Source organism: Hemicordylus capensis, chromosome 2 (assembly GCF_027244095.1).
Source record: "Hemicordylus capensis ecotype Gifberg chromosome 2, rHemCap1.1.pri, whole genome shotgun sequence".
NCBI lineage: Eukaryota > Metazoa > Chordata > Lepidosauria > Squamata > Cordylidae > Hemicordylus > Hemicordylus capensis.
This window is the reverse complement of record NC_069658.1, coordinates 253,612,318-253,629,520: the sequence shown is the minus strand read 5'-3', so window position 1 is coordinate 253,629,520 and position 17,203 is coordinate 253,612,318. Positions and strand designations below refer to the sequence as shown.

The following is a 17,203-nucleotide window of genomic DNA, read 5'->3' as shown; positions in this document are numbered from 1 at the left end:
GACATTATAGCCCCGAAACTCCAAACCGCTGCGGGAGAAGAGCCGCGAGCGGCGTGTGTGATCCAGGCAATTTCCCTGACCCCTTCGTTAGAGAAGGGCTGCCCTGACTGGAACAGCTGAGGACAGAATGCGGACAAGGTGTAGCCAAAGGATAAACGAACAACCAGGCTGCCCTGACTGGAACAGCTCAGGACAGACTGGTAGATAGAACTATTAGCCAGAGCAATATCTAACGACACCTGCTGGAGCGAGACAGGGCGAAGACTGAAGCTTGAGGGGATTGCCCCTCCCTCCTGAAAGGAGAGGAAAGCTCTCTGATTGGCCCTGTCTCGGAGCAGGAGGTCGTGGCAACCCATAACAGTCTTGGATGCCATCGTCTTCTGAGGGAGAATTCACTGGCTCAGATTCTGGGAACAACAGTTATCTTAAGAACAATTTAAGATTAGATGCACCTCCTTACTAGCCACGAAGGCTAGAAAAAAGTGCTCCCCATGTGCAGAAGCAGCATGCCAGATGTGATGGGAACCCGGGAATGGCCACTGCTTGCTTGTGAGCCCTGGACCAGGGCTTTTCAAACTCGGGTCCCTCGATGCGCTTGGACTGCAGCTCCCGTTAACCCCAGCGATCAGGGCTTTAGCCATTGTGGCAGGGGATGATGGGAGCTGTTGTCCAGCCACGTCTAAGGGCTCAAGTTTGAAAAGCCCTGCACTACACCCACTGAAGTGGATGAAGACAAGGATAGGGATGTGCATGGACCTGTTTGGAGACCCTTTTACAGGCCTCCGAACAGGTTCAAACAGTAGGCTGTTCGAAGTGTTGGAAGGCGGGGTAATGTTAAGGGTGGGGGGAGGGTGCTCTCTCTCACACACACACACACACACACTCACTCACTCACTCACTCACTCACTCACACTCACACACTATGTTTCCCCTGCCAGGGCTTGCTGGAAAACCAGTCCGGCGGGCGGCAGCATAACTACCTGCCACCCCATCCGTTCCTCGGACCAGAAGTGACCGGTAGTAGCGTATGTGTGACATGCTACTTCTGGTCTGAGGAGTGGATGAAGCAGCAAGGAGGTAGACTGCTGCCCCACTGGACTGGTTTTCCAGCGAGTGCTGGCAGGGCAAACGCAAGCGGGCTGCGTGTGTCAAGTGTACCCTCCCCCACCCTTAAAGTTATCCCCCTGCCCGGCCTTCAAACCGGCCCCTGCCGGTTCCATGCACATCCCTAGACAAGGATAGAATCCCCATCCTTCCACTGGAGGGATCACCAAAGCAACTTTTGCTATGTATTATGCAAGGAAATGCAACCAACTCCTTCCTGGTGACAAGAATGCATCTTTTATTGCTTCTACGTGCCAGATGCATCCCAAACCTCTCAGAGGTCAAGAATTAGAGACGTCCACTTCCAAGGCGGCCAGATGCCCAAAGACCGCCACCCCTCACTGGGTGTAGAGGCTGGCCGCAAAGACTATGTCCCTCTTGATCATGTTGGAAGCAGCCTCCATCTTGGCGTGCAGCGTTGGCTCCCCGGTGACCCGGGCTGCATTGCGCATCTCTCGGCAGGTTTCATCTAAGCGCTGGATGCAGCGGACAATGATCCCTTCCTGCACATCCGTCAGGCGGGCGATCTCGGCAAATGGCTTGTGAGGAAAAAGCAAAGAGGAGGAGTCAATGGAGCTGCAAGTCAGCATATGCCTAGACTGGTTGGGATGGAGCAAGACAGAGGCTCATTTTTCAATGCTGGGGCTGTGGGTGTCACAGTCATTTGAGAAGACGTAGGTGGAATGTGCCCTTTGTAAAGTGTTCATTTCTTAATAGCGCCTGAAGCACTAACAGCAGCATTAGAGCTGGTCCAAGAACTCCCAAACCCTTCCTTTCAGGTGACTCCACCCTCAGCAGGGCCCATGAAAAAACTGGGTTAGTTGCAAATTCACATCAGTTACTGGCGCAGTGGGGAAATGATGGCTAGCAAGCCAGAAGTTGCCGGTTCGAAATTTCGAATCCCCACTGGCATGTTTCCCAGACTATGGGAAACACCCATGTTGGGCAGCAGCGATATAGGAAGATGGCGAAAGGTATCATCTCATACTTTGTGGAAGGAGGCAATGGTAAACCCCTCCTGTATTCTACCAAAGACAACCACAGGGCACTATGGTCGCCAGTATTCAACACTGACTTGACGGCACACTTTACTCTCAGCTGATGTAATATTAATATATGAAGCAACAAAAACCACCACACCACATTTATATAGTATTTTTGAGTACTGAAAGCATTCCAAACATTCAGAGAGAATAAAAGGCGAGTCAGCTTTATTACACTATACTGCACTGCAGATTAAGAATGGACAAAGATCAGAAGGCATGAAGCAAGTAGTAGCTATCTGGAGCCAAGGCAGGACAAGGATTGAAGGGATCTGCCCACAAGGGGCCTCTTAAAGATCTCTTCATTTACATGGTCCCACTTTCTGAAGCAAGTAGATGGGGATAACTCACAATGGGTGACTTCCTACACCAGCAGAGAATAAAAGGCGGGTCAGCATTATTACACTGCACCGCAGATTTTTTTGTGGTGGGCGGGACAGGCGAGATTTGAATGGGGAACTTCCTGGTCTATGGCTCAGTTTCTTAACCATGACATTGCACTAATTTGATACTGAGGGAGTGACCCTCTCTCTCTCTTACCCACTCCTCCATCTCCCACCAACACTTCCCTTGGACCCAGGAGGCTCTCATGTTGGAGAAAAGCAGCAACAAAGCACATATCAACCCCATAAATGTGCATGAAATTCACTCAAATCTCTTCAAAAACATTGAATAGAGTGGAGGTTTGGTTGAATCAATCTGAATTCACCCAAAGTTGAATGGACTGAATTCGATTTGACTTTGGTGAATTTGAATCGATTCGAGCGAATCTCTATTCAGTGGTTTCGAATAGATTCGAATTGAGCAAATTTTGTGCACATCCCTACAACCCCTGTGCTGGCTTCTTTCCCACTGTGCAGGGGATCCCCAATGTTGCTGGACTGCAACTCCCATTATCCTCAGCCATAGTGGACAAAACCACTGTTGGACTACAGTTCCCATCATCCCCAGCCACAATGGTTTTGTCCACTATGGCTGGGGATGATGGGAGCTGTAGTCCAACAACTTCTTGGGGACTCAGAGTTGGGAAACCCTGCCATAGCGGAATTCCCTGCCACTCCCTCAGCTTGGAGTCATGGGCTGTCAATAGCCAAAACCAAAAAGGCCCTATGCTACACCATTCTCAAACAGGGGTCTGCCCCAGTGTAACAAGAGATGGGAAGAGGATCCATGGGGCTGGGAATGAGGGGAGAATTGGGGAGAAAGCATCTGGGGGCAGAGCTCCAGCCCTTACCATGCCACGGGCCCACTCGTAGACCACCTCCACCAGCCCGAACTTATACTGCTCCACGAAGTCCTCCACTGACTCCTGCAGGCCACACTTGCGCTGCAGCAGGGCAATCTCTTCAGCCACTGAGCGGATGTGCTCTATGCCCTGAAAAGTGGAGCAGGAGGAAAAACCCCAAACACAACATCAATCCTACAAGCCGGGAGGCACCCAGTGGATATCCAGTCCAGGCCCACACAAGCTGTGGACCCCCAAGCTGGACATAAGCCTCACGTGGTGGCCTATCAGAGGTCTGATGAACTGATGTTGAACTCCTGCCTAAGATGGCTGAGGGGGTAGGACCTGGCAGGCCACATGACGCAGCTCTGTTCAGTTTGAGTCATAAGTTGAGCAGGCCTGATGAGAGTCCTTTCAGGTGGGGTATCCTGCACCTACAGCGCAACTCTGCCAAATGCCTGCCCAACCTCTTGACGAATATCTCCATTTAAAAATTAAAACAGAAAAGGAAGGGAGGAAGGGGATGTAGCCTCTCTGGACATCTTTTCCCATTTTACAGAGTTTGGGTTGAAACCCACCTGAAGAAAACCGATTGTCTACAGATTTCATTGACTAAAAATTATGTGTACTTCTGAGCTAACTATAGTTCTCAAGAGGGGGAAGCCTGCTTTGTAGTCAGATTAAGTTCCTGCCTATCGCATCAGGAAGAGGTGTTCCTCCTATGGAGAAAGAGGAATGCCTCTTAAGATGGCACTGCCATCCATGGGTTTTCAGTTCTTGTATTAAACAAAAACTATTTAAACATTTGCTGCCCAATTAGCGAGGGCACCTATTTTCAGTCAATTAACTGTCACAGACCTAAAAAGAAAGCTAATAAATTAGTCTTCCCAATGTCTAAACTAAAATCTACCTCCCTGTAACTAATGTTTTACTTTTTGTTTTTATCTTGTAAACCGCCCAGAGACGTAAGTTTTGGGTGGTATAAAAATATGTTAAACAAACAAACAAACAAAAACAAGAGAGACAAGCAACTGTAAAGCTGTTTTCTCAACCAGATGCACATTGGGCTTCTAATCCACCCTACCAGGCAATGCCTTCTTTTGGGTCCAGATATACAACTATCGAATCCCAGAGAACTCAGGAGTTCTAGCTCTCAGCACAAGTACGGTGACTCCCACTGATTTTTTATGTGTGGGACTGTTAGGAAGATTGTGGTAAGTTAGGCAGGTTGAGACACACGACTAGTAGTGCCAACTGCCTTTCCCAGCATGCATCTGTGTGTACATGAGCACACAGACCCCTCTCCAGCTTGACAGCCAAGCGCAGAGCTCTCCTGGTTCTACTGCTTTTCAAAGTCCTTTGAAAAGGACTTACAATCACAACCAAGCAGGCTTTGCTCTGATGGAGAAGTATGGCTGCTTGAAGTAGAGGGGCAGGTCACACTGTCTCCTGCTGTAGGGAAGAGAACATAACAGAAAATCTCATCCACTTCCTGGGAACTGAGAGATGGCTCTGCTGTTCAGGGCTCACGCCTGAAGTCCGCCTCAGAGTCTTGGCTTCGCCTACTCTCCCTGCCACTGTTTTCCAGCTTACCGCTCCTATCCTGCCTCACGTACCTTCTGAAGGATCGAAGGCAGCTGTGGCTCCACCTGGGTGCGGACTTGGCAGACGGTACAGCTAAGCAGGGCCACAATCTCTTCTGGCCGCAGGTCCGTCAGGGCGTTGTCTAGGAGCAGCTGAGTCAGAAGCAGCTCATGGTTGCTAATCTGACGGGCCACACTCCCTTTGAGTTCCACGGCCCCACCTTCGTTGATGTAGCCCAGGGAACGCAGGACCTTGGGACGTGAAGGGGGAGAACATTAGAGGTGGCTTGCCGAATCAAGCCCAAGGCCTATCTAGTCCAGCATCCTGTTTTTCACAGTAGCCCACCAGATGCCTCTGAGAACCCCACAAGCAGGAGATGGAGGCATGCCCCCTCCCCTGCGATTGCTCCCCCGCAACTGGTATTCAGAGGTATCATGCCTCTGAGCCTAGAGCCATCAAGACTATGTGGCCACAGAGAAAGGAGGTAGCACCCTACCAGGAGAGATTATGCTCACCCAAGCTGGGGTGTCATAATATTTCCAGGCGTTAAATAATTCATGTCCACTGTGGAAACAACGTAATATACACTTTTCAATATGCCTGTTTGTGTGTTGTTCTGATAATCAGTGGTAGGAGCCCTGGACTGATAGTTTGCTGGGTGGGGGACGAGGCAGAATGAGGAGCAGCGGAAGCTGGGGATGGGAAGGGGAAGAGACTGAAGCTCGCACCTGAAGGACTGAGGGAAGACCCCCACAAGGGGTACAAGGTTGCCTGCTCAAAATGTGCCTCCTTCCACATGGAATTGCCTATGTTAAGTTCTTCATCCAAAGTTCTGCATCTAGACGCCCTCACCATCAAAGTTTAGGTGGGCCTGGGGAAAGGGGCTTTTTCAGTGGTGGCACCCTGATTATGCAATGCTCTCCCCAGGGCTGCTCCTTTTAGCTGCCAAGCGACAGTATTTTGCAGGTCTTCAATTGATTTCAGAGCTCCTGCTATATGGTCTTTTTAGCATTTCCTGCTGACTCCAATTGTTTTGATTTTTTTTTTTTTTTTGGTAAGCTATTTTAGAAATTGCTATCTAACTTTTTGTAAATTAATAAATGTGATCCTCTGCCCCTCGGAAAAAAAATGCATTTCAGCCTCTTGAGGTCTCCTTCACCTGAACATCTCAGAGGCTTGGAGAGAAGAGGCCAAGCTCCCGAGGCCACATCCCATCCCCAGGTACCACTTGCCTTCTCCCTCCACAATACACTGTACAATTGCTTGGTTTTCTCTCACCTAATATAATAAAAAATATTTATACACTACTTTCCCCCCACAACCAAAACACATTCTCAAAGTGGTTTTTCATAGAAAAAGACTACAGAAGATGGTGCCCCGTCCCAGAAGGTTCCACCACCTCTCTCCCTCCCCCACACAACCAGCTTCAGTCACTGGAGGAGGGCCGCAGCTGGGGTTGGACTGGGATCGTTGCTCTCCCTTCTCCTGCAGTGGCTCCTCTGTGCAGCAGTGCCAGTCAGAGCAGCTGGAGGGATTTCAAAGTCTCAGCTCCCTCAAGGCTCTGCTTGGTGCATCTGCACCCAGGCACCAAAGCACCACTCTGGTTGCTGGACGTTGGATTCTATCGACCTTCTGGAGAGCCTCCTACCTGGACGCGCTGGTGATACTCCGGCAGCAGCAGCAGGGACTGGTCCGACAGCAGGAAGCGCAGCTGCTCCAGCTCCTCCAGCACTTGTTGGCGTTCTCTAAATCGCACAAACTAAAAGGGCAAGGAGACAGAAGGGCCAAGGCGTGAGCAGAGGGAAAGCAGTACAAGAGCCTTATGCACAGAGCAGTGGGCATCCTCTGTGCAGGAGAAACCCAGTTTCTCTTTGGTTCCACCTCCAGGTTCTGTGACTTTCATAGTTCATACACGCCGAGCAAGCCTACCTGTTTATACCTGTGAGGGAGGTTTCAAGGGGAGAAACTGGCACAAGGTAGTCCAGCGAACCTTCATGGCCAAGCAAGGATTTGAATCCTGGCCTCCTCAGTCCTAGCTTGGCACTCTAACCATGACACTACGGTTCCCTCTAACAGGGATTCCCTGATGTTGTTGACTACAACTCCCAGAATCCCCAAGCAAAAGCCATTGCAGCTGGGGATGCTGGGAGTTGTAGTCAACAACATCTGGGAATCCCTGTCAGAGGGAACACTGCACGACACCATGCTGGATCTGCAGAGGTTTGACTTGGAATCACCCAAATGCTTTCAAGCCTATCCTTGTAGCCACAAGGGCAGAATCTTTTAAGTCAAAAGATTTTCCAGAGGTTCTCTTTATCCACTATTAACCTGCACACCGCTACACACAGCTCATTAAAATATACAGCAGCACATGAAGCTGAGCATTGTCCACCTAGGTCAGTATTGTCTACACTGACTGGCAGCTGCTCCCCATAATTTCAGAGAGAAAGTTTCCCCAGCCCTGCCTGAAGATGCCAGGGACTGAACCTGGGACCTTCTGCATGCAAAGCAGGTGCACTACCACCGAACTACAGCTCCTCCCTGGCTGATCCCACAGTTATTTCTGCTTGAGGAAGGTTGGAACTAGTTACACCCCTTCCTGGCAGCAACGGTAAATCTACCCAGTGGTTCCACTTCCTAGCCTCAAGCAGAGCCCCCCAGGTTGCTGGCTATAGATCTTTCCCATTGGCTATGTGGGCCTATGATGCTGGGAAAAATTGAAGGAAACAGAAGAAGAGGATGACCAGCAGCAGGGTGGATAGACTCGATTACGACAGCAATGAATGCACCACTGAGAGACCTTAAAGGCCAAGCTGAAGACAGATAGTCCTGGAGAGAATCTATCCATGTGGTCGCTAAGAATCAACACCAAATTGACGGCACTTAGTCAATCAATCAATGCTGGGCGTTAGAGCAGCAGTTAAGTTTTGGGGCCAAACGTAGTTCTATTCTCCCTCCTAGCTTCACCTTCAAGTGCTCGTTTGGCTAATCCCAGGCCTCTATGTTAAATTTAAAAAACAACAAGTCTACACCAGCTAGGAATCTCAAGGTAGCCAGATCTCCCTGGTCTACAAGCCCAGACCTACCTGATGGGTTGCCCTAGTATTGTACTAACCTCCATATGGAAGCGAGGGCTGTGCACACACCGGAATCCCGGCAGTTCCTCCTCCAAGTGACGGGCCCTCATCACACCCTCCACAACCTCCAGGTCTTTCAACTGAAGGTCATTCACTGGATCCAGGAGTGGGAGGCCCTCGGGAGAACCCTCAGCCAAACGCAGCAGCTCCTGGGTGGCCGTGGCTGCTGATGGCCCTGGTGGATCATTCCTGCAGACAGTGACGGAGAGAAGCTGTGGACTAGGTTTCATGTTTGGACCCCAAAAAGGGGCCTTCCTGATCCCTGCACTTTGGATTTTCTGCCCAAGTTTTAGTTTTGCCCCAAGTGAAAAGCTTCTCTCTCACTCTCCCTCCCTCTGAAATACACCACCAGACAAGCCCCACAGTCTTCCACTGCATTTCTTAAAGAGGTACTACTCTGCATGAGGAGCACTTTGGCCTTGCAGGACAAGCCTGGAAAGAAAATAAAACCAAAATCTCTGGCTACTAGAGTCCGACAAGCAAAAGGTGGCACTAGAGCCATCAAGGAGTTTCTCCATCAGGCTGCTGAGATAAGCAATACTGAATCCTTTGCCAGGTGCATCCAGCAATCCTGGCTAACCTCCAGGGCCAGAAAAGTGGTTGCGTGGGCGCAGCCAAGGTAACCATCATGACTTCACTGTACACGATCCTCCATGTGGGGCAAAAGTGAGGAACGTGGACTTGCTCAAAAGCATCGTTTAAGCCACACAGGGGGCACATGTGCCACTTCCCAGCTCACCTGAACCTGGGCATCTGTCGCTTCTTGAAATCCTCCATGATGCGCTCAGCATTGACACGCAGGGTTTTGGTTGTGATACCTGAAATATCAGCTGGGCCCAGTTTCTTTATGGTGTGTCCGCAGGGCCCTGGGTAGGGCAGAAAAGAAAATGCTAGCAAGCTTCCAGCTACAGCCCCAACTTGCAACCTAGGGATGTCTGCACAGTTCAGCTCTTTGCAGAATCTGCATTTGGGGGACAACATTGCTCCCTGGCCACATGTGCTGGATTTTGTTTTGCTTAAACAACAAAAATAAAAAACAAACCCAAACCTTTGCAAATCCTTGCTAGCAATATTTGAATAAGGTTGCTAAGTTCAGAAGGATATTTATTTAACATATTTTTATACCTCCCAAAACCCACGTCTCTGGGCTGCGTACAATAAAAACAATACAAATTAAACAAAACCAACAATAACTGAAACATTAAAATCATTTAAAACCAACACAAAAAATAAAATCTATAAATCTAATTAAAAGCCCAGGTAAACAAATGTGTCTTCAGTGCCTTTTTAAAAGTTGCCAAGATGGGGAGCACATTCCAAAGTCCAAGGGCAGCAACGGAGAAGGCCTGTTCCCGAGTAGCCCCCAGACGAGCTGGTGTCAACCATAGTCAAATCTCTCCAGATGATCTTAACAGGCAATAGGGCTCAAGGAGAAGAAGACGTCCTCTTAAATACTCGGGCCTAAGCCATTTAGGGCTTAGATATGGGATCCTCATCTCCCAACTCTTCTTGCTTTCCTCCTACTCCTGAGCTACTGGTTTCTCCAAAGCCTCAGAACGTTTAACATGCAAAGCTCAGGCAAAATTAACACAGACATTGTTATGTTATAGATCTGCATAACAGCTCTTGGAGAGAGAACTGGACTTTCCTTAGCACAAACACTAAAAAAAACTTAGAAAAAGCTCCTCCACTCTTTGGTACTGAAAATTGAAAGGAAAGGAAAGAATTGTGCTGTTGAGTCGGTGTCAACTCCTGGTCACCACAGAGCCATGTGGTTTTTGTGGTAGAATACAGGCGGGGTTTACCATTGCCTCCTCCCGTGCAGTATGAGAGGATGCCTTTCAGCACTTTCCTATATCACTGCTGCCCGATATAGGCGTTTCCCATAGTCTGGGAAACATACCAGTGGGGATTTGAACTAACAACCCTCTTGCTCCCCAAGCAAGTCACTTCCAACACAATCCTTATTCCACCTTCCAGGAAATCCCACCATTTTACCTTCTGGAAGGAAGAGCTTGGTGTGCAGAAGGTCATCAGGTAAAGGCACTTCTGGAGAGGAGGGAAGATTACTCTCCTTGCTTGCAGCCGAATCCCCATCTGACAAGTTCTTCTCACACATTACCAAAGCACTGAAGGCTCGGTTGGCAGTGTCAGAAGACACCTGAAGTAAGCAGAGTCCAAGAACTTGATTGGGAAAGGAAACCACCCTGAGCCATGTCAGGAAGGGCAGTTTATAAATAAAATAAAATAAAATAAAATAAAAGGCCGACCAGCCCACAGGCAGGAACACACACGCACCCACAATGGACCAGATATGGGGACCTGGTTCAGACCACCAAGAAAGCCATGGTTTGTTTCATCATGGATGCAGCTTCTAACCCTCCCGATTCCACCCACTCCCCTTTCCCCTACCTCAACTCTTGCCTCCTGAGCTCTGGCATGAATTAGAGATTCAATTCAGGTTTCACATCCATGGTTTGTAAATGACAGTTAAACAGCAGTTCTGGATCTGGATAAGCCACAGAGCTGTAGTTTAAACAAACCATGGTTCTCCCTGCACATGAGCAACAGAGGCAAGGGGAGGAGGGAGTACACAGGCTTGGAAGGGTTAAAGTTGCATTGACAATCGCAATCAGCCTGTGAACCAGCCTGTTGAAAGCAGGCGCATCCCAGGACAGGATACCTTGATGGCCAAGCACAGGCCTGCTGGCACATGTAGCGGGAGATGGTTGAAAGCTCTGTGTCTGGAAGGTGGTAGAAAGGAGTGCTTTCTACCACCAGATGCTGCCAGTCTGGGAAGACAATACTGAGCTAGATAGACCAATGGTCTGACTAAGTATATGGCAGCTCCCTATGTTCCTATGAATGTAACACCTCAGGCTGCAGGTTGGGGAAGGAGGCACCTTTCTGAAGCTCCTTCGAGAAAAGTCCCTGCAAGCAGAAGACTTCGACGGCAGGGAACCTCTCTCCTGTGTGCTAGGTTGAACTTGCAGGGAGGTTTTAAACACAGAGAGAAGCTTTAAAAAAAAATTAATCACACACACACACACCCCACTGCAATCTGAAAGGTACACCTTTCCAGCTCATTCTGCTGCACATGTAGTCCTGGCCAGGACAGCCTTATAAAATTGCACAGGTCTATCAGCCACAATAGCTTCATTGAATTTTATTTATTCATTCATTTGATTTTTATACCAAGATATGACAATCTTCTGAATGGCAGATGCTGGAGACAAACATTTTGTGAGCTTTCTAGAGGCATTTGTCTAGATCAGGCCTGCTCAATTTAGCCCTCCCAACTGTTTTTGGACTACAACTCCCATAATCCCCCGCGTTCCCTCTATCAGGAATTCCCAGATGTTGACGACACCTCCCCTAATCCCCATCCAAAGGCCACTGCAGATGGGAATTCTGGGAGTTGTAGTCAATAACATCTGGGAATCCCTATTACAAGGGACGGTGATCCCCAGCCACAGTGGCCAACAGCCAGGGATTATGGGAGTTGAAGGCCAACATCTGCAGGAGGGACGAAGCTGAGCAGCCCTGGACTAGAAGCTGTCAGAAGCAGAATGTTGTTGCTCACTGCCCCATCCCCGATTACCTGCAAGATCACTCCTAGGGCATTCTTGTGCTCTTTATTTTTCACTACGATCACTCGCCCCACAGAAAGGGCCTTCAGTCCATTCACCGATTCCATTATTCGTCTCTGAAATTGAGATAAAAGAAAAGCATCCAGGAAAGGAGGAGAGCATCTAGGAGGAGAGTCTTGTGGTAGCAAGCATGAATGGTCCCTTTGCTAAGCAGGGTCCAAGCTGGTTTGCTTTTGAATAGGAGACTACATGTGTGATCACTGTAAGATATTCCTCTAAGGGGATGGGGCCGCAATGGAAAGATCATCAGGTTCCAAGTTCCTTCCCTGGCATCTCCAAGATAGGGCTGAGAGAGATTCCTGCCTGCAGCCGCTGCCAGTCTGTGTAGACAATACTGAGCTAGATGGACCTGTGGTCTGACTCTGTATAAAGGCAGCTTCCTGTGTTCCGAAAGCATCCCCCAAGCAATTGCCCCACACTTCTCCTCTATCCCTCTCTAGTCAACTACCGTAACTGGAGCCCTAAAAAGGAAAAGGCTGCATATTCTGTTACCAAATGCCTACCTCTTAAAAGGAAACCAGTCCTGTATCTGCAACTTCTAAAGAGCAGATCCTGAATTTACTGCCAAAGCCTTTCCTTCCCTTGTATGAGGAGACAGACAATTATTTGTGCAGTGCAGTGGTTAGAGTGTTGGACTAGGACTGAGGAGACCTGAGTTCAAATCCCCATTCAGCATGATACTCAGTGGGTGACTCTGGGCAATCACGTATCTCTCAGCCTAACGTACCTCACAGGGTTGTTGAGAGGACAAACATAACCATGTACACTGCTCTGGGCTCCTTGGAGAAAGAGCGGGATATAAATGTAATAAATAAATAAAGACAATTGCTTGAGGCAGTATAAAAATGAAATAATACATGTGCCTCCCCAACATGCTCTTATGTGGCTCATAAGAAACCACCCATTACCATTCAAACAAAGCTAAGTTTCTAGTCCTCATGGCTGGAGAGGAACAATCTTGAAATGCAACAAGTATTCCCAGCGAAAATCCTTCAGTGCCATAATTTGTTCCTCATCTAGGTAAGGACTGGGCTCCAAAGGCAAAAGATCTCATCCATGTATCATCCAAGATACTTCGATACTGTCCAAAAGGGTGAAGTCATTCAACATCCATGCCCCGCAACCTTGTTCCTCAAATGCCTCTCCTCCTGTCCTGGATGAGGATCAGAATTCTATGATATTCATTACCTTATTTCTCCCCCTCCAACAAGAGCCAGAAGTTCAGGCTGTCTGGAAACCCACACCTCCGCCGAGTTTGGCTCCCTTTTCTCTAGTCCCAGACATGGACTAGTTGGTTGATCTCCCACCTTCCCCACAATCCCAAGGCGGCTAACAAACAAAAACTATGCAAATCCTCTTAAATCTACAAAATTGAGTGGTAAAGCAGAGAGGACTGTACCACAGTTCTGGGACTGTACCACTTTGGGCTGCATGGGAAATGGAGAAGGGCTTGCATGCTTAAGTGCTTCCCCAGGGGAGCAGAGAGAAACCCTCAGTAACATATCAGGAAGAAAGGTTCAGTTCCGCATTCTATCTGACATTTTTCTCTCTCAGTCCTCCCTCCCCTCCCTCATAAGGAAGCAAACAAGAAGCAGTGCCTGCCCTACACTTCACATGTAGCCTGACATGGTACAGTCCAGGAAAAGCCTGATCAAGAGTCATTAGAATCCGCAGGCCATCATGGAGGAAAACCAGGGGCCTCCAGACGAGACCTTCTGCATTGGCCAACCAGTCTCACATACAGACTGAGGCAACCCCAGGAGCTGTAGCCCATTCCCGAACTCCTCCAGTCCAGTACCTGGATAAGTACACGAGTCTCCTTCAGCTCTCGGACCAGGGAGTAATATTCCTGCAAGTCACCAAGCTGTCCTGCCATATCCACAGGCTCCATGTTGGCCAAGATGCTGCTCAGTTGGCCAATCCTGTGTTCGTAGACCTGCCGGTAAGGTGAGAGGACTAGAAGTTAGGGAGCACCAATCCTCCAGCCTTTTGTCTTCCCTCCTGTCCAACTCCTAAGCCCCCTCAGAGGGATCAGAGCCTCTGTAATGCAGCACCATCGTAATAACGTTAAGAAGAGCCTGCTTGGATCAGGCCAAAGGCTATCGAGTCCAGCAACCTACTTCCCACCAGAGGCCTCTAGGAAGCCCACAAGCAGGAGATGAGGGCATCCCCCTCATCCCCCTGCTGTTGCTCCCCTGATACTGAATGCACCAGACCGACATCTAGCACTCCACATCTGAGTTTCCTTCCCATGCTCTTCTGCTCCCTGCTTCCCTCCAGCTTTCAGCCCCCCTCACATCCATCTCCTCCCACTTCTTGTTACAATACTGAAATGCAGGGAATCTGCTGGGTCCCAATGACCTCCCAGTTTCCTCCAATTTCCCTTCTTTCCCCCTTGCGCTCCTCCGACGTGAGGGTTCCCAACATCACAGAAGCCTTCAGGGTGGTGCTCGGTTCACACTTGGGAATTGCACACTCTCTGATCAAGTCTCCTTCCCTCCCTCCTCCTCCTCCTCCCTCCTCTCCCAAACCACCCACCTTGCTGTCCCTCCGGGTATGGAACTCAGAGAAGCTCCTCTTCATCATGTCCTCTACTCGAAGGGCTTCCACTCTCAACAGGTTAAGGATCATTGTGTAGGTCAGGCGAAACTGGGACTGCAGCTGGGTTGGTTTGCCCTGGAGAGAGGATGACGTTTAGAGCAGACAGGGCAAAATGGGTTTCCCCAGAAGGGTAACTAGGAAGCATAGGTGATAATGGACAGAAGTGTGTTTTTGCTTAAAATTTTATTTATTTATTTAAAATATTTCTATACTGCCTAAAACTTTAGTCTCTGGGTGGTTTACAATTAAAATCATTTAAAACATTACATCAATTAATAATTATAATTATTTAAAAGATTAAAAACATTAAAAACCCAGTATTAACATTATTTAAAACTATCAATCTAATTAAAAGCTTGGGTGGATAAATGTGTCTTTAATGCCTTTTTAAAAGTTGCCAGAGATGGGGAGGCTCTTCTTTCAACAGGGAGTGCATTCCAAAGTCCAGGGGCTGCTACAGAGAAGGCCCATTCCCAAGTAGCCACCAGATGAGTTGGCGGCAGCCACATACAGACCTCTCCAGATGATCTTAGCAGGCGGTGGGGCTCATGGCGAAGACGATGTTCTCTTAAATACCCAGGGGGCCTAAGCTGTTTAGGGCTTTATAGGTAATAACCAGCACCTTGTAATTTGTCCAGAAATGTATTGGCAGTGAGTGCAATTCCTTCAACACAGGAGTAATACGGTCTCTCCTAGATGACCCAGAGACCAACCTGGCTGCCGCGTTCTGAACCAACTGCAGTTTCTGGACTACGTACAAAGGCAGCCCCACATAGAGCGCACTGCAGTAATGCAGCCTATACCCCAGATTTCCAAGCTCAGGTGACAGAGTCAGTTACCGAGAGGAGAGCCTGTCTTGTGGTAGCAAGCATGACTGGTCCCCTTAGCTAAGCAGGGTCCACCCTGGTTGCATATGAATGGGAGACTTGGTGTGTGAGCTCTGTAAGATATTCCCCTCAGGGGATGGAGCTGCTCTGGGAATAGCATCTAGGTTCCAAGTTCCCTCCCTGGCTTCTCCAAGATAGGGCTGAGAGAGATTGTTGCCTGCAACCTTGGAGAAGCCACTGCCAGTCTGTGTAGACAATACTGAACTAGATGGACCAAGGGTCTGACTCAGTATATGGCAGCTTCCTATGTTCCTAAAACGATGACTTCACCTTCATGACCACTCATGAGCTTCTATTTACTTTTAATCTGACCCAGAACAACATGTATGCAGTTGCAGCTCTAGCATCTTAGACCACCCCAGTGCAATTTAGCCGACTGTAACAAGGATGGGAGAGTGTGAGTATGCGCACACAGTCTCACTCACCAACATCATCCGATGAAGGTCGGCCATCTCAGGCACTTGGTTTTTACACAGGATAATCACCATCCCTGTGGTGTCGAGGCCTCGGCGCCCAGCCCGGCCTGCCATCTGGATGTACTCAGCTGAGAGAGAAAGAGAGAGGGGCACAAACATGGTAACACTGGGGCCAAAGTGGCTGGTCAGTAAATGTAGTTCAGAACAAAGTACTACAGAGTATAGAGAAGTATATATATTTTAGTCATCTGTATATTCTCAGTTTGTTCTTTATATAAAATTACTTCTTGTTTTCTATATTTGCATATTGTTCAGGAATTTGTTATACATCTATATCTGTATTTGGTGCCTAGCCTTTTCATTTTCAGTAAATATATTTACCAACTAGGAATCTAAGAACATATGAAGTTGTATTATACCGAGTCTGACCACTGCTCTATCTAGTTCACTGCTGTCTACACGGACTGGCAGTGGCTCTCCTGGGTTTCAGACAGGGCTTTCCCCCCGTCCTACTTGGAGATGCCAGGGACTGAACCCAAGATCTTCTGCATGCAAATCTGGCGCTCTACCACTGAGCTATGGACCCTCCCCAATGACTCTATGGAGACCTGTTACAGTACGATTTCACTCTGACGTCTGCAGGTCTTCCTGCTGCTGTACTAGCCCTGCCTGTCTATACAGTGGAAACACGGAGCAGGAGAGAGCCTGGTTTGTATTCCTGCAGGAAGGAGATCATCAAGGCAGCACTATGACCACTGCATACCAGCTCCTCTCTCTCTGCCCCCACCCCCAACCCCACTGCCCTTAAAATGGCTCAGAGGAGCAATGAGCAGTCATTGCGGTGCCGAGCTGCCCGTTTCCCCTAAAAGAAGCAGCAATGCAGGTGAGCTCTATCTGGTGTGTGTCCCAGCTTCAGAGTGCCGAGACAGGCAGCAGGGACAGCAGTGAGAGAAGCAAGCCGGTGGACTGAAGAGCTGGGGCAAACGAGAGAGAGGAGGTGAAGTGGAGGCGGAATGGCAAGGAAGCGTTTAGACCAGGAGATGGCTGGCCAACCTGTTTGCATGGCTGTAGAAGGAGACACTGATACTGAGAAACACCCCTTTCCCCCTCCTCTTACCTGGCACCAGATCCCGGAAGTTGGCACCATCATGTTTACGAATGGAGTCGAAGACTACAGTCCTGGCCGGCATGTTCACACCCATGGCAAAAGTCTCGGTAGCAAAAAGAATCTGAACAAAAAGGAAGACAGAAAGGTGGCAAGTTCCCGCATACTCTGCTCTCCTATGATTCATCCCCAACACACACAAAAATTAAGACCTTCAGGACTCACCTTGACCAGCCCCTTACTGAAGAGCATCTCCACCACCTCCTTGAGGATGGGCAGGATGCCACTGTGATGCACTCCGATGCCACGTTTCAAGAGGTCCACCATATGAAGAACCTGAAAGCAAAAACCCACCAGGTGGTTAACACACAAAGAGACAAGACAATGACTTGCTGTCATTTTGAAAAAGCTATACTGTCCTGGATTTCTCTGGAACATAGGAAGCTGCCAT

The 17,203-nt window shown here is 48.8% G+C and overlaps 1 protein-coding gene across 3 annotated transcripts in view; it reads right to left on the bottom strand.

Annotated features, from left to right (window-relative positions):
* Positions 1 to 1,322: 1,322 nt before the first annotated feature.
* Positions 1,323 to 17,203, bottom strand: part of SKIC2 (SKI2 subunit of superkiller complex) — a 41,707-nt gene continuing 25,826 nt past the window's right edge. For all 3 annotated transcript variants that reach the window (XM_053300453.1, XM_053300455.1, XM_053300454.1), the window contains exons 17-29: positions 16,978 to 17,088; positions 16,765 to 16,876; positions 15,657 to 15,775; positions 14,282 to 14,419; positions 13,542 to 13,679; positions 11,695 to 11,799; positions 10,092 to 10,254; positions 8,833 to 8,959; positions 8,072 to 8,282; positions 6,605 to 6,715; positions 4,989 to 5,207; positions 3,382 to 3,522; positions 1,323 to 1,643 (exon numbers count right to left, since the gene is read on the bottom strand). In XM_053300453.1, coding sequence (XP_053156428.1) covers positions 1,443 to 1,643; positions 3,382 to 3,522; positions 4,989 to 5,207; positions 6,605 to 6,715; positions 8,072 to 8,282; positions 8,833 to 8,959; positions 10,092 to 10,254; positions 11,695 to 11,799; positions 13,542 to 13,679; positions 14,282 to 14,419; positions 15,657 to 15,775; positions 16,765 to 16,876; positions 16,978 to 17,088 — 1,896 coding nt within the window. In that variant the 3' untranslated portion in view covers positions 1,323 to 1,442. The remainder of the gene's footprint in view (positions 1,644 to 3,381; positions 3,523 to 4,988; positions 5,208 to 6,604; positions 6,716 to 8,071; positions 8,283 to 8,832; positions 8,960 to 10,091; positions 10,255 to 11,694; positions 11,800 to 13,541; positions 13,680 to 14,281; positions 14,420 to 15,656; positions 15,776 to 16,764; positions 16,877 to 16,977; positions 17,089 to 17,203) is intronic.